The 16056-nt window shown below is 52.0% G+C and overlaps 4 protein-coding genes across 4 annotated transcripts; 2 read left to right on the top strand and 2 right to left on the bottom strand.

Moving 5' to 3' along the window:
* Positions 1 to 332: 332 nt before the first annotated feature.
* Positions 333 to 1896, bottom strand: ASPSYDRAFT_59496 (uncharacterized protein; the record flags this gene model as incomplete). Its single annotated transcript, XM_040849714.1, has 3 exons — positions 333 to 405; positions 488 to 1247; positions 1296 to 1896. 3 exons carry the CDS (start codon positions 1894 to 1896, stop codon positions 333 to 335), a joined length of 1434 nt encoding a protein of 477 aa, XP_040700898.1.
* Positions 1897 to 4400: 2504 nt separating this feature from the next.
* Positions 4401 to 8942, top strand: ASPSYDRAFT_1120706 (PH domain protein). Its single transcript, XM_040839939.1, has 4 exons — positions 4401 to 4876; positions 4947 to 5276; positions 5348 to 5505; positions 5561 to 8942. The coding sequence occupies exons 1-4, from the start codon at positions 4861 to 4863 to the stop codon at positions 8675 to 8677; spliced, it is 3621 nt and encodes a 1206-aa protein (XP_040700897.1). The 5' UTR covers positions 4401 to 4860; the 3' UTR covers positions 8678 to 8942.
* Positions 8943 to 9417: 475 nt separating this feature from the next.
* ASPSYDRAFT_206157 (cytochrome P450) lies at positions 9418 to 11195 on the top strand (the record flags this gene model as incomplete). Its single annotated transcript, XM_040843897.1, has 2 exons — positions 9418 to 9689; positions 9744 to 11195. The coding sequence occupies exons 1-2, from the start codon at positions 9642 to 9644 to the stop codon at positions 11193 to 11195; spliced, it is 1500 nt and encodes a 499-aa protein (XP_040700896.1). The 5' UTR covers positions 9418 to 9641.
* Positions 11196 to 11402: 207 nt separating this feature from the next.
* Positions 11403 to 16034, bottom strand: ASPSYDRAFT_33223 (uncharacterized protein; the record flags this gene model as incomplete). Its single annotated transcript, XM_040845062.1, has 5 exons — positions 11403 to 11444; positions 11516 to 13703; positions 13767 to 14516; positions 14570 to 15720; positions 15768 to 16034. 5 exons carry the CDS (start codon positions 16032 to 16034, stop codon positions 11403 to 11405), a joined length of 4398 nt encoding a protein of 1465 aa, XP_040700895.1.
* Positions 16035 to 16056: the final 22 nt, after the last annotated feature.

Below are 16056 nucleotides of genomic sequence, written 5' to 3'. Positions count from 1 at the left end.
ATCAAATCGGATGATCAAAAGAGAGGAGTGGAGAGGGAAATATTATCAACGTGGAATAAGAGAAAGAAAAGAAATCTCATACCAACCAACCAACGCTGAAGTCCAGTGTCTATCTGGTGGTGAGTGTCTGTTAGGAACCTCCCAATGTAACGTCTTTTCTATCTTTGCCTGGAGTAATTTTTTTTTTTTTTTGTTGTTGTCGTTGTGTTTCGGTTTTTAAATGGCAGCGAAGGCCACGATATTGAGTGGCCAAAGGCCCAATATGTAGATTGACTGTATATTTCCCGGATCGTAGATTCATAGCGACAATCGATGTGCGGGTCCATGGACGATTAAACAGTTCTGGTTCGAAACATCGGGGACTGCCCAGGGGGTGAGAGCGCAAAGCCAAAGTCGTCGGAAGATCTGCAGTAACAAAAAAACGCAACAATATAAGCCCTACTATCACATAGTGGATGAAGAAGAGCATAGGATATAGACCACTCACTCTTCATCGACACGTTCCTCATCTGGTGTGGACGGGATATCGGCCAAGGTTTCGCCAACAGCGGACTGGGTGGCTACTTGCATATCCCCATGGCCGGAACGGCGACGAGCAGGGGCCTTCGCAAGCTTGAAGTTGGGGACATTATGTTTAGTGTACAGAGAGGTTTCGTCGAATAGGCCCTGTGAGAGTTGGTGGCCCGTTCTCCAGATGTCCTGGAAGTAATCGACATTGCTTGTGGGAAAGTTCTTACTGTCTGGCACAACAGGAGACGGCGACAACAGAGCACCTCCGGTGGCAGCCCGGATGCGGACGAGATGCAGTAAGAATTGACGATACTCGTTGGTGGTGGGCCTGGACGGCTGGTCCATGACAAAGAGTCTAGCGACGTCACAGAACAAATGAACGGCTGGGAGTCCTCTTGCCAAGCTGAGCCACAATGCAATTTTAAGCAAGAAATCGACGAGTTTGTTCTGAACCCCGTGAGAGGCCCAGCTTGCTAAATCACCTTCGCTTGCTTCTTCAGCCGACAGACGAGGAGTACCAGGGGTCTGAGGAGGCAGCCACCCAGATGCTCTCGCCTTGGCGGGCTCAGTCTTCATGATATGCTCTTTGTAGAAGCAAAAGAATGAGGTGAGCTCGAGCTCAGAGCCGTTGAAGTTGTCCCACTGCAGGGTGGCTCTGCATGTGTCTAGACGAAGCTGCTTCATACTATACATTGCAGTACGTTCGACTGACACCGGGAGGCTACTGTAAATGGTTCCTTACAAGGTCAGCACACGGATGAAGTGAGTAGCTGGTACCAACTTACTGCTCTCATGGTCTGGTTTTAGCGCTGCACAGAGGTCATCCTTGAATGTTTCTACCACTCTGATGGCCGCTTCGAGCTGCTCGCTGATATTGGAGGTATGCACACGTCTAGTGCCCACCCAGAAGATTGAATTCCTGGTTCCTTCACGAATCGGCTCCAATAGCTTTCTCAGCATCGCAATCTCCGCGGCAAAGAACACTTCATCCGTGAAGTTGGTCTCACTTGGCTTATGAGTGGGGGAGACCTGGTGGTGGCTTCCCATTAAGGCTTCGAGGCCCAGCTGGATGTTCTGAATCACGTCAAAGGTCTCGAAAAGAAGAATCAAGAGGTGTGCATAAGAGCCCGGGAAAAGTCCTTCAGCCAGCTTGGGTATGTACGCCATGATAAAGCCTCCAAAAGCACCGGGGTCGAAGCCCTTGGTAAATCTGGCCGTCAATTCATCGATTTTCTGGTTTTCTGCCTCTGTTATCTGAGAAGCCTTTTTGTCAGCCAAGCCGTAGGGACTGCCTGGGTCATCGGACAGAATGTCGACAGTTCCAGGGGCGCCCTGATCGGAGCTGGAGAGCTCAGATCCAGAGCTTGAGAGTTCAGGCACGTTCATCGTGACGAACCAGTCCCGAGAGACAACCGTGGGAGCTAGAGAGCAATTCTTTGGTTAAGACGGGAGAAAATACAGTACAACACTAGGTGAATAACTCGGAAGGAAAACGCAATAGCAGCAAGAACCGGTTTTGCAGGAATCTAATGAGTGCCTCGTGCCAAAGCCTTGGATATAAGGCCCAACCACCAGTGGAATCGCCGGTTACAGCAAAAGAAATGGATGGTTGTTGGTAGCTGAACAAGAAAAGCAGATGAAGTTATTTGGAGAGAAGAAACACTTCAAGAATCAGTTGGATAGCTGAGGAAATTAGTGCATTTGCGCGTGAATTCTGAATGACTCTGGCCTGTGAAAAGCCTCTCCAGTCGCCGCCAGCAACACAGACAAACAATACAGCCTGAGTGCGTCGATGCATATAGAGCGGAGACTATGAACACTCCACTCTTACATGTTCCATGAGCAAGTAATGGCCATAATATCATCTGGGTATTCCAGTGAGGAACCAAGGAGCAAAGAATCCGTAACAACACTGTCCAATGTCTGCTATACTCAGTTCACCAAATGTATGCTCCATGTAAGCATTCTTGGAGCCCCACTAAGCAGACTATGCTATATCAAATACTGCCCGAATACCTGATCGCTTCACATGGATAATTGTAGAGTAGTTACTCATTTGGGAGCTCTCAGTTGAAATGGTAATGGCGCTTGGTTACGCCATTGCACCGCAAACACCAGCCCGGGATTGTGGGAAATACTCACTATCAGGTATCAACTGAATGCATGGTGTATGGAAATCGAGTCCCAGGGGCAATAACAAACGGTGTTCGCGTTGTTGGATGAGAAGTACAAAACCGTGATTTGAAGCCTTGCTGCCTTAGTGCCTTGGGTAGTATAGTCCGCCCCCACAACACCTCGGCATCAGTACTTCATGCAGCAAATAAAATGGTAGGGATCCTACGACAACAGCTTAATCAAGCTGGCGGGATCTACTCTACTCTTCCGATGTGAAATGTTGTTTACTTTAACGTCGAGCGTTTACTAAACTGTGGTTCCACCAAATTAGCGGGCGGAGCGCACAGCTTGACCCTCTCAAGCATTGGTAGTTTGGTACAGCCACGATTCCTGAATCCTGGAGATGTCGATCCCAGCTGGCTGATCGAGTCGGGCCGTTTACCGTTCAGGCCATTCTCGCTTGTCGCCGCTGGAATGTTCTTCTGGAAACGATCGCTCCTGGGATACGCGTCAGGCCGAGTGGCTCAGCCTTACATCGCGGGCCTTGTTTTGTGCAGAGTGGTCTAACTGGCCCTATACTCACGCTCTCGTGGCACCAAGGGTTTGAACTCCTTTTTATCGCACATAACGGGGATGAGCTGAGCTGCTGCCGTCGAAACGCAGAACTGCTTCAAGTCCGCAGTCTGTTACTCAGGGGCTTGGGGCTTTATCCGTCGGGCCGTCACTGGAGTCGGGACCTTAAAAGGGGGCAAATAGTTTCTTATCGACGGTCAAGACTGCTCCTCCTCCGTCGGTATTCAAGAGTGGTGCAGCAACTCCCAGGCAGACGAATTTAGAAAAGCGAACTATTCGCGCCAGTGACAATAATCCGTTTGAGTGGCCAGTCGGGTTGGCGCGGTCTTCGGCCATGAAATCTCCAGTGAATGGACAGCCCCCAGTGAGGGGTTAGGGGGCCTTGGCACGGTCCAGATTTGTCAGGTTGTCTCGGTTTTCGCTCTTTGCGGTTCTTGCTGCGCTGAGGGAGAGTCAAGGGAAAATAGAACATGATAGGAAAAGGGGATGCCGGGAGGGCAGGCGAGGAGCAAGCAAGACATGCAGGACTTGTGTTACTATATTTGGTGTGGAGAATGTCGTCTGCTTGCAAGAACACCGGTGTACGATGCAGATACACCGTTAACCTGTAGAATGCTAGTCTGTAGAATGCAACCACTGGTAATATTAATTGCCTGCAGAGGCCGCCTATCTGGGATCAGTTGCAGCTGCATCGACGATCTGGAACCGTGCCCAAGGACGAGGCAGGTACGTACGTTGTAGTCTGGTCCGAAACACACATCCGCGATGTCTGGTTGAGCCACATGATGACGCACTCCCCAGGGAAGAATTGAATGTTTTATTTTTATCCGGTCGCCACCAGGGGATCCTGGCGCTCGTATCCAGGTTCTGTTGAAGGCATATTGTGCTGGAACCAGGGTCTCCTGATAGCCCACTTGTAGCCTGACCAGCCGTCTGGTCACTGTTCCAGTGTTCAGCTGTGAGCTGTGGCTGAGACTCCAGTCTGGCAGCAAAAAAACGGTGACACTTCTAGTCCCATCCACCTGCACTGCACATCTTGGACCCACGGCGCATCATCTTGGACCTCCGCCCGGAGCCAGTTTCGCTGTCTCACAGTCTCACCTCGTGTTCTTTAATTCTTTTCGTCTTTGCTTGCTTATTGTGTCTCTGCTCTTCTTCCTGGCCTCCGTTCCTTTCCTTTCCTCTCTCTTTCCCATCCCGTCTGACTCTCGCCTCTTTGCCCCCCGCAACTTAGTTCGGCCTTCCCAAGCTCTCGGACTACCTTGTTAGTGTCCGACTGACTCGGATCTGGTCAGGCGCTGACGACTACTTCGATCTTGCGCCATCCACCTAAGAACCAATTCAACTTGGCCGGCCGCCCAGCCTAACTTTCTCTCCGTGTCATTCGCTCTTCGTACACACACCGTCTCTTCGCCGTCGCTTCATGGAACTGGTTGTGCAGGCCTGAAGGTGGTTGTTGGCGGGTATTGCGTCCTGACACTCTGTCGCTGCCTCCGCGCGGAGATCCCGGAGCCCAAACACACTCAATCGACTTCCCCGCCGCTCACATTTTTTCCTCGCTGACGCTCGCTCTTTTTCTCTTTGCTTCATTGAACGATTTAAAAAAAAGGAACATACGCAGAAGCTGGTCTTCTTATCATCTGATAATCAACCATTGCAATCATGGTTCGCTCTCGCGGTAAGTTCTGTCGATCTGATGGGATCAACTCCACTTCTGAGAATGTCGCTGATATCCCTTGCGTTTGTAGTGCTGTCGTTTCTATCAGCCTTTGGAGGTCAATCCCGTAAAACAAGCCCCGACGGAAGTGGACGACCGACTTCATCGTCCTACAACGCTCCTCCATCAAGGTTCGATACACCTTCTCCAGAAACACCTTCTCCGCACGATGGCTCTCCGTCAAAAGCCGAACGGCGCATGTCGCGGCCGGGCTCGACACTCTTTACAACTAAGCCTCCGTTAATGCACTTAGCGGAGGACACTCCTGCCGAACTGCAGCGTATATTTTCGTATATGAACAGTCATGCGAGCAAACTATACTTGGAGGGATATTTTCTGAAGCTGAATGATTTGGATACCAGTAGGTTCCCATCTCCTGTACCGAAGGCTCCTGCAGACCGATTAACTTTGTTTGTTTTACCCCCTCCATAGATGGCCGTCCATGTGCTGAGCGACAATGGGTGGAGTGCTATGCTCAACTTGTCGGAACAGTCTTATCCCTATGGGATGCCGCTGCGCTGGACGCAGCAACCGATCCAGCAGACGTGTCTCCAACATTCATTAACCTCGCAGACGCTTCAGTCAAATCAGTAAGATCCGGTAGAAACCTTCCGGTTGTGTATGTCGTCCTAACAACAGTAACAGATTGAAACGCTTCCCACACAAAACCAGGCTGGCGCACAATCTCTCCAGAACGTCTTGAGCGTCTCGTCTGCCGGTCAAAACCGTTACCTTCTTCATTTCGACTCCTACGACTCTTTGATCCAATGGGCCTCTGCAATTCGCCTGGCCATATATGAGCATACTTGTCTTTACGAAGCATACACCGGTTCTATCATTGCCGCAAAAGGCAGAGAATTGAACAATATCCGAATGATTTTGGAGCGCACGCGGTTCAAGCATGAAGATTGGGCTCGTGTGAGATTCGGGGCTGGAACCCCCTGGAGGCGTTGCTGGTTTGTGATCACGCCACCAGATGAGAAAGAGCTTCAAAAGGCAAGGAAGACTATGAAAAAGAAATCAGCCTATGACCGTGCGCCAAGGCTGGTAATAGGAAGCATCAAGTTCTATGAGACGAAGAAGACGAAGAAGGTGAAACCTATAGCGACAGTTACCGACGCATATTGCGCATACGCCATCTACCCCCAATCGAAGGCTTTGATCGATCAGTCGACTCTAATCAAAATCGAAGGGAACTTCATTCTACACTCGCAGTCAGAGGCTAAGATGGAAGGGTTCGTTTTCGTAATGCCAGAAGTCCATCCCGCTGTGAGTGGGTTCGAGATGATGCTCCAATTCTTGATACCGACCTTTGATACCTTCAACCTCTACGGACGTCCGAACCGCCTTATCGCCGCAGTAAACCACGTTAAGAGCATTATGTTCGCTTTTCCAGACCAGGAACGGTATGACTACGTTGACCTGATGGATATCGCGAATCTCATGCGGGCCCCTGGTTCTCAGAACTGGAGTGAGGCGGAGTGGAGAAAGCAGCTCAAAGATGCAACCGCACGTCGAATGGCAAATGTCAGCAGCAGAACAAGCAGCATCACAAACAAACCTCGCTTCCGTGCTAGTATTCCGAATAGATACAGTAACGTCCCTGCAGCGGCGCCAAGTCGTAAAGGGGGGCTGCCGGGTTACGTTCCTGCGTTCAACCAGTCGGTGGATGCTGTGGTCCAGCAAGTGCCTAAAGAGGAGCCGTTTACACCATCGCCACACTCGCGAAGCGTGTCCGATACAACGAGATTTGGTCCCCAACCCCGTCAAAGGTCCGCGATTATGGAGAACTCTGCAGCGTCTTCCACACATGACTTGACTCAAAGTCCCATTGTCGGTAGTTCCCCAGGCCGAACTAGCTCGGAGGACAATCGGATTGAGGAAGCTGAAGAGGAGCCGCCACAAATACCGTTTGCACAACAACTCACATCTCCAGTATCCCATACTGATGTTGCGCCACCGCCGACCCTGACTCACGACCCTAGAGAAGCGCCTCCTGCCAGACCACGGCCGTCATCAGACGCGCGGAGAGCCAACGTACGTATGTCTGATGCTACTCTCGCGCAACTTGTCGCTGCATCCGGCGGTATGAATTTAACGGACAGACCTCCAACGTCAGGAAGTCAAAACAGCAGCGATTACGCTAATAACAGTCCTGTCTCGCCAACCTCGTCGCAGGCAAATACTCATGCTCCTCGTTTTGACCCAACTTCCGGTGGCTTGGCTGCCCACCAACCTGCAATGACGGAAGAGGCCCCGCCCGTACCCGAGCATAACTTCGGCGTGAGCGGTGCCCCGACGTTCAATGAACCGTCCCCCCAGCCAGCACCCAGACCATCTCCCAAGGTGAACAGACTGAGCACTCAGAGCATCCGAGTTGATACCGAAAAGGCCGTTAAACGAAAGCCCCTCGGCCGAACACCAACGCAGACCCAGGTAGTCAGCCCGCAAAGTTCCGTCGGTGAGCCGAGTTTTGATGATCTCCGTCATACTGTCGATGAAAATGCGTTGGACATGGTTGGCATCGTCAGCCGCGCCCCGTTTTCTTCTGTGCGTAAGAAGCCAATACAGCCAGAGGAAGAAAGTGTCTACGGTGATGACGAGTCCACGACATCTCCTGACTACGCCAGCACCAAAGGATCACTATATAGCAAGAACTCTGTTAAGTCGGTACCGAGGCCGAGGATGGGAGTGAAGAAAACCGTGGGGACGGAACCTCAGCCAAAGGACGTGGTTATCGGGGATGCGCATTATGCTATGGAAGACAAACCAATGCCCAATCCAGACATCCCCACAATTGACTTTGGGCCAACTTTAAACTACCTGCCGACTACTGGACGCCCGAATACGTCAGACACGCTGAAGAAGTTTGACCAGCATAGAGGTGAGCCTGGTGACACGGAAAAGCAGCGGTACTCACTTCCTGCGCATCAGGCGGACCGCACTCATTCCAGATCACCAAGCCGGGACGAATATCGGCGGAGTGTACTGTGGCAGCCAGGAATGGCAGCCCCACGTCCGGCAACCCCCGGTGGTGGTCTCACGCCTGAGCAATTTGTGCAGCAACGAGCGGCTCCCAGCCCTCCGGTCCATGCTCACGCTCGTACACCCTCTAGTGCAACAATAACACCAAGCCCTAGGCCCGTGTCTGGTGATTGGACGACTCATTCGAGGTCAAAATCACAATTGGGCCTTAATCAAGATGGCATCCCTCGGCCCAGGTCTCGCGGCGCCAGCAGCATGATGAATTACAATGATGTGTCATCGCATCTTTCAGCCCGCGAACAGGAGCATGTAGCCCGCATGACCGGGTCGTCGTTCTTCAATCTATCTGGCGATAAACAAAAGACACCACCGCCTGTGAACCCTATGGGCTTGGTTGGGGCAATCGATGCTCGGGAGCAGGAGAGGAGGTTGATGAAGGAGGGCATGTCTAACCAAATGGTGCAGCATGCTATTGCTCAACGCCAACAGCACTGGCAACAGCAACCACCACAACCCCAGCAGCAGTTAGCACCAGCAACTCCTCCCCATTCATACGGTGTCCAGGCCGGGCCTGGCAGCTTCTACAATATGCCAGGTGCAAGCCGCACATGGGACGCTTTGAACCAGACCTATAGACCGGAGGAACCTCGACGTCAATCTTGGTATGCGAGCCAGTTCGCCCCCCAGCCTCCACAGTCAGGCCCTCCACCTCATCAGGCCAGCCAATACAATCCGCAGCAGAGCCACTTTGGCAACGCCAGTGCGTCGTACTACTAAAACATTCCTTGATTAACCATCTTATCTCTTGTTTTGGCCATTCGTCCTGTCTTTACACTGCATGCACTATTTCCTTTGCTAAGTTTCTATGGTATTGCCGCGATATATCACTCCCCGTCTCTATCTTTTTCCTTTTCTGTTATTTTTTTTACCGTTTCTTTTTCTTTTTTTGGCACATGAAATTCTGCACCTTAGACATAGATCTCTACCCTCCTTCTCAGCAGACATTGTCGTTGATTTCTTTTCGTATTATTGCAGCCGCTTCGTCTATTGAACTGTGAGCATAGTCCCGGCGCTGAGGATCTCGCTTCCTTTCCAGATTGATATCATGTCCATACAGTACAGCATTACTTGCGATTCTTGTGGGAAGGGAAAAGGTGTTTTCGGTTGGGTTTAAGCCGAGGAATATATTTTCGTTAACAAGTGCTTCATCCTATTCCAATCGTCAGCCCTAATCAAGATAATCTTGGAAACCTCAAAAGTCCTTCGCATCAGTAGAAGCGCGAGATGCTCCATTGGAACCAATAATCATGCGAGGTCGTAAATCGGAGACCGGTTGTTCGTTTCAGCCCCAAGGAACAATTATTAAGTCGGTTCTAATTGCGCTGCTCTCATTGGCTCGCAGCTGTAGTAGCATAACCTCCGGCGCCACCGGCTCTCGATCCGAGAAATATACGAGATATTGTCCTGCATGCTGCTGCTGCATGAACCACGACGGCGGCTGGAGCCGGTTTAGTCTCGCACAGTCGCACACGCAGTTCCCGAATCGACAACCGTCACGCTCGGCGTGGCGTCTTGGATAGGTACGACGGACGTTGTCCATAGTCCATCTATATTAATTTCAAGGATGCATTCTGCGCCCCACTTCGTTACGGCCTGCCTCCAGAGTATAAGAATACAGACATGTCTCTCAGCCTCTCTTGGTCGAGGATCGGGAGTTAAGGGGGAGAAAACAACATAACTCATGGCGTTTCTCCTGCTCTTCCTTCCAACCGCCCTGTGCGTGATATTCGTATGTCAACCACCTCAGCCATAGCCATCTTTCTTTATACTGACCAGGCTCCAGGCCTTCAGCCGCTGGCGAAACGACCCCCTCACCTCGATCCCCGGCCCAACAATCGCAAAATGGACCGGCCTCGTTTTGAAATACCACTGGCTCATCGGCAACCGCATGAAGTACGTCCACGCCCTTCATGAGCGCTACGGGCCCATCGTGCGTGTCAGCCCAGACGAAGTCGACGTCTGCGACCTGGCCGCCGTCAAGGAGATCCACCGCATCGGTACTCCCTTCATTAAGCCATACGCGTTCTATCGCACCCTCACCAGCCCAGACATGGAGAACCTGTTCAACACCTCGGACGTCAAATTCCACAGCGCACGACGCAGGCTCTTCTCGAGCCCTGCGTCCGACACCGAGCTGCACAAGTCTGAAGCCCTTATCGACGCCCGTGTTAAGCTTGCTATTGAGAAGATGCGAGCTGAGATGAAGACGGCATCTGGTGCTGTCGATGTCTTCCAGTGGTGGATCTTCATGACGACGGATATCATCGGCGAGCTTTGCTTCGGCGATTCATTCCGCATGCTCGAGTACGGCCGCAACAACCAGTACTCTCACGACCTGACTGCCGTTGCTGCTACCGAAGCCGTCAAGGTCGCTTTCCCCGGTCTCATCAGTCTAGCGGGCTCCATCCCTTTTCCCATACCCTACGTCCAAGAAGCAACACAAGCGGGCGCCAGACTAGGCAAGTACGCCGCCGAGTCCATCGAGCGATACAAGGCGCTTCTCTCCAAATCTCTCTCCTCCCCGACAGCAGAGCCAATGAAACAAACCCTCTTCACGCGCCTCTTCCAACTCCAATCCAACAATGGCAAACCCGGCGTTGAAGAGGGAGACTCCCTCCCGGACAAAGCCATCCTCGACGAAGCAATCACCTTCATCGTCGCCGGCAGTGACACAACCGCAAACACTCTCACCTACCTCGTCTGGACCCTCTGCCAACCCGCCAACGTCCACCTCCTATCGAACCTCGTTACCGAACTCTTGTCCCTCCCTGATGATTTCACAGACAACGACCTCAAACACCTCCCGCATCTCAACAACACCATAAACGAGACTCTACGACTCTATTCAGGCGTCCCCTCCGCCCTCCCCCGAGTTTCAAACACACCCACAACACTAGTATCACACCCCATCCCCGCGGGCACAATCGTAACAACACAAGCGTACACACTCCACCGCGAGGGGTCGATTTATCTCAATCCGCTCGAATTCCAGCCCGGTAGATGGGACAATCCAACGCGGGAGATGAAAGACGCATTCATGCCGTTTGGCGGCGGTGCGAGAACTTGTCTAGGTGTGCATCTTGCGAGGATGGAGTTGAGGCTTGCAACCGCAAGGTTCTTCAGGGCCTTTCCTGGGGCAAAGGTTCATGGTGATATGAGGGCCGAGGAGATGGATCAGGTTGCGTGGTTCTTGCTCGCGCCGGTAGGGAAGAGGTGTTTGATTCGGGCAGAGTAAGATTAGATATTTCATATAGACGAGTAAATTACCTTGCCAGATATCCCTATTTTGTGATAACCAAATTTATATCGTAATACGTGGAGATGATACACACGGACAGCCCTAATTTTTATTAAAACGAATACATTCATTTCATGAAAACGGTAAATTGTACAACTATATCGATTGGAGAAGATTGTTACATCTATGTCCTTTTCCCCTTCTCTAACGCGCCTTCCAAAGCATATCGGTCTTCTTCTTGCGTGCCTAGTGAATAAAATATTAGAAACCGACCAAGTTGTAGTATAAAAGGAGCATGGGGAGGGGGGTAAACATACAATCGGAGCCAAAATCGAAACACCGACAGCCAAGGCCACAATCGTGAAAAGTAATTGCAACTTCGAGAACCCCTTTCCTAAGATATCAAACGCCTGGCTGGGCGCATTCCTCGTGGCAAAAATATCGTTTCCGAAGGCAAAAACCAGAGAAGTACTTTCGAGGAGCGTGGGTGAAGACAGAACAGTGTTGATTCCTGCGACCTGGCGCGCGTGCGTGAGGTACCATCTTCCGTCGAATTCGAGGAAGGGGGTGTACTTTCTCAGACCCTCCTCGGCTTCATTGGCGGTGGGCTCTCGGTCGACGGGGCGGCGGGGGTCCAGGATGGGGAGGGGGATGCCGACTATGGCGTTGGACTCTGGGAGAGTAGCTAGGAGTTGGCGGGTGGTGATGCCCTGGCGGGTTTGAGAGACCGCCATGTGTGAGATGGGTTCTGCGATAATGTAGGATTGGGAGATGACGTGAGGCAGGGGCAAGTCGATAAGCGTGGAGTAGTTGGATGCGGAGCCCAGGGGGCCACGATCGTTGGGAATGGGAGATTCGAACATCTCCGATATGACCAATTGGTAGCCCTTTGGTTCGGAGGGATCGGGGCTTTCGGCATAGAAAGAGTATGCGAACCAGTTCTCTGAAATTATGGAGGCGATAGGCTGCGCGGTGTCAACTCCCTGATGCGTGCTCGTGTGTAGGATTTGGCCGGTAACTCCGTCTATCAGATAGAAAGTGGCTGAGTTCTCCCCAATGGCTGTGACGAGAGCCGCGTTAGGAGTCAGGTACTTGTACAGAACGGATCGGTTGCCCAGAACCTTGCCAATTGAGGCGACTGGGTCGTGAGGCGGGCGAGCAGTGGCGCGAATGATCTTCTCGCCTGGTGCGGGTTGAAATACCCATACGGGCAACTTGGGGTCCCTCGAGTTCCATCCGAGAATCTTTCCATCGTTATCCTGGGTCACAGTGAATACATTCTCGGAGACCTCATCTTCAGGGGCAACCGAAGAGAACTTCCCTGTGGCAGGACTACGTTGGATTATATCCCCTGTAGTGACATTCAAGGTAACAGTGCTACCATCGTCAACATACACCGTAGCAGACCCAGGCTGAGTCAGAATCAACTTGACATTCCAAGTGTCTGCCTCAGTAGCCTTAACTTTCCAGGACACTTTGCCGTGGTTTCCGCTGTCTAGAGAATATACTCGTCCATTTCTGGTGGCAACTAAGACGGGCTTCGAGACGCCAAAGCTGTCCAAGTTGGAAACTTCGTCGGCAAGCAAGCTAGTGAGGACACGCTTAGGCAGATCCTTCAACCAGTCGGGAAGATGTTGTAGGTCATTTACATGGCGCTTCACACGGTGTATATACGCCTTGAGAAGACTCTCGTGGCCTTCGACTTTGAGTTGGTGGGCCAAATCCTGCTGGCTGTCCACGTTGGCCCAGGTGGCGGCCAATGCGCCAGACAGCGCTTCAGGACGGAGCCACCCGATCGCGCCATTCTGAGCCATTTGCCAATCACCAGATTCCAGCACAATGGCCGAGCGAACAGCCACGGTGTCACCCTTCGTAGCTACCTCCGAAACCGCATGGACAGCGTTATCCAAGGGAGGGTGCTGGGACCATCTTCCGAGAACACCGTGAGAAGCTGATGACACAACAGTTGTCTCAGAGTCGGTGATCCGAGTGAAGTAGACATTAGCGTCCTTGGTGCTGGTAGCGAAAGCAGACCATCCCCTCAAGAACGGCAGACTGTAGGCCTTTGACACGGTCGAAGATTTGAGGTCAACGTGATAAACCTCAGCCCAAGAACCGGACGCGGTCTCGTACTGAACAAGGAAGTGGGGTAGCGCATTGAGGGTCTTCGGGGCGTGGACATGGATGGACTTGATTTCTTCTCCACTAGTGTTGTCGATATTGACCGATGTCACTTGCTTAGTGCCAATTACATTGGCCTTTAACGTTTTGTGTGACTTATCCGCCCAGGCGATAACAGGGAACGCGTTGTTGGCACCCACGAAGAGCACCGACTCCGGGCCGGAGATATCGCTGTCAGAGTTGAGTACCTGCTGGTGCGTCTGGCGACCGGACAAGGGATCCAGCGAGGTAACCCGGATTTTGTGGCCCTTCAGTAGAGCTGGCTGTAGAGAGATGTAGAAGACGTTGGTCGAGGAGGAGGACACCTGAAAAGGGAAGTCGCCGCTATTCCGTCAAATTTTGTTAGCTTTCTTTTATTGCAACGGCAGTCATGTAGAAGCAACAAACCTTTCATCATGATGCTCCCATTTAATCTCACCGGTCGAACCATCCAGCCTTTTAATCGAGCCGGCTTGGCCTCCAAAAAGCACAATTGCGTCCCTGTCCGACGAAGCAGCGCTGGCATCTTCCAGCTCCAAGAGCTCAAGATCCACCACAGGCATATTTGGGGACCAATTCTCCCATATTAGTTTTCCATCCAAAGCGCTCCAGGCAGAAACATAGTCTCCCAATCCACTAACAACTGCGTTTGTTCCACTCGAGGCACGCAGCAAGCCTTGGGCGTTCTGGTCGGGAGCTACATCGGAGCGAGACAGGTTCTGCCTCCACAACAATTCTCCATCTTTCGGGTTGATGGCACCAAGAAGCGATTTCTCCGATACTGTGTAGAGTAGGGTAGCGCTGGAGGAGGAAGACGGGCGATGGAAAAAGGTCGATTGAGACGACGGGACACCTAGCAGCGCATGGTGGAAATCGATATGGCCGACCTCGTCAGGGTAAATTGCGAGCGTCGAGGGGACACAAGAGGCGACCAGAAGAATCGTCGCCTGCAGCCACATTATTATGAGCTTTGCTGCGGCGGGGTCATTGAGGGGAGGTTTCGTGGTGAGGTGGAAGGTGAATGTCACGGAAGTGGAGGACTGGGGAATTCCGCCGGCGCTGCAGCCTCCGAGCTTTAGCTTCATCCAGCCAACAGTTATCCTTCTGTCTACGTGATTACCTCGCCTGACATTGTTTGCACACAATAATGCCAATATTCTATTGAAACTAATATTCTATATTGAAAATCTCAAATTTCCTATGCAAAGAACGCCTTGTTCGCCTTCTCAACGGCCTGTTTCTCTCCTTCGGTCATGTCCGCTGTGATCTCCCATGGCTGTGATCCCAATCCCATCGCCCGCTGTCCCTCAGGCCTAACCGAGTTCCAGTCCAGAGCTCCCTTGAAATTTCTCTCGCCTGGTCCGCCTGCTCCAGGGAAGTCCCATGGTGGGGAGTAATCAAGCGCTGCTTTCCGCTGCTTAAGCAGGTACTCAACATTCATATCGCACATCGGTGTAGCAGGGATATAGAGAACACTCGAATCGCCCTTGCCGCGGTGCTCTTTATCTACCGAGTGTAATGAGTCGCAGTGCCAGGCAACATAGTCGCCGGGTTCAACCTCCGGAACAGACACCATAGTCGTTTCTAAGTCGAGATGTGGGTGGGTGACGAGGTTATATTCCTGGCAAGCACCTGGAACGGATCCCGGGAAAGTATTGTCTATCGTCGGCTGCATTGTCTCGCTGTTGAAGAATGGCCTGAGGATGGTGTACGCAGAGCTGTGCGTCAGCATGGGACAAACATGCAGTGAGCCTTCTCCTGGTGCTGTCTTGGACATAGAAAGCCAGCCTTGGAAGAATCTTAACATGGAGCATGCTCCTGCGCCGTTGTATAGGTCCATTTGTGCAGTAACACGGTGCTTCGCATCCCATGGGTCGTGCTCTTCCCATTTGCCTTCGAGGATTTTGGCGTACACCTTCGAGTACTCGGGGTCTTCCCAGCGTTCCAGAGAGCCGCCGTCCACGTGGGGGCCTAGGGTAAATTTGCCATCACCTGGCTGTCGAATTCGCAGTCTGTCTGCATATGTGAGAGGGTTCCGTGTCGAAATACGGGTGTTGGGATCTGAGGAATGCCACAGGCGCTGCAGGAAGCGCTGTGTGTCTAGCACGTTGGAGTGAGCTCGAGCCTCTGCCTGTGATGGCGTCCAGTATAACTCAAAAACTGCCGGCGAGTCTGGGGGAAATGCCTTGACTCTTTCCTGGTTGGCAGCTACGTAGTCCTCGATTCTCTCCTTCCATCCCCGCGCTTCTTTGCGCGGGACCACATTTCGAATCACGACTGATCCGCGGTGACGGATCTCTGCCAGGCTCTCCTGAGACACATTTCCAGAAACAACATCAGAGTACTCCACGGACGGGATAATCTAAAACCATTAGTCTAAAGCCACTAAACCAATCTATCAAGACTTACATCGCTCCCTTTCGCCTTGATTTTATGTACTTCCTCTTCCAGGCTGGGGAGTAATCTCTCCCAGCTCTTCTTCAACGCTTCCTCATTCTCACGGAACAACTTCTCCTTCAGATCCTTAAACCGAGGAGGCAGTGGCTCCGGCTTATAATCTGGTCGCAAGCTGGGAAAGACACTCGAGATATCCCCCGCAGCCTTAGTGGTTTGAGAAGCGGTGGATGTTGAAGCCGCCCGCACAGACGATCGCGCAAGAAGTTTTGATAATGACATCTCGCAAGAGGTATAGAATAAT

This window comes from Aspergillus sydowii (genome assembly GCF_001890705.1).
Source record: "Aspergillus sydowii CBS 593.65 unplaced genomic scaffold ASPSYscaffold_8, whole genome shotgun sequence".
Taxonomy (NCBI): domain Eukaryota; kingdom Fungi; phylum Ascomycota; class Eurotiomycetes; order Eurotiales; family Aspergillaceae; genus Aspergillus; species Aspergillus sydowii.
This window is presented reverse-complemented; position numbering and strand designations above follow the sequence as displayed.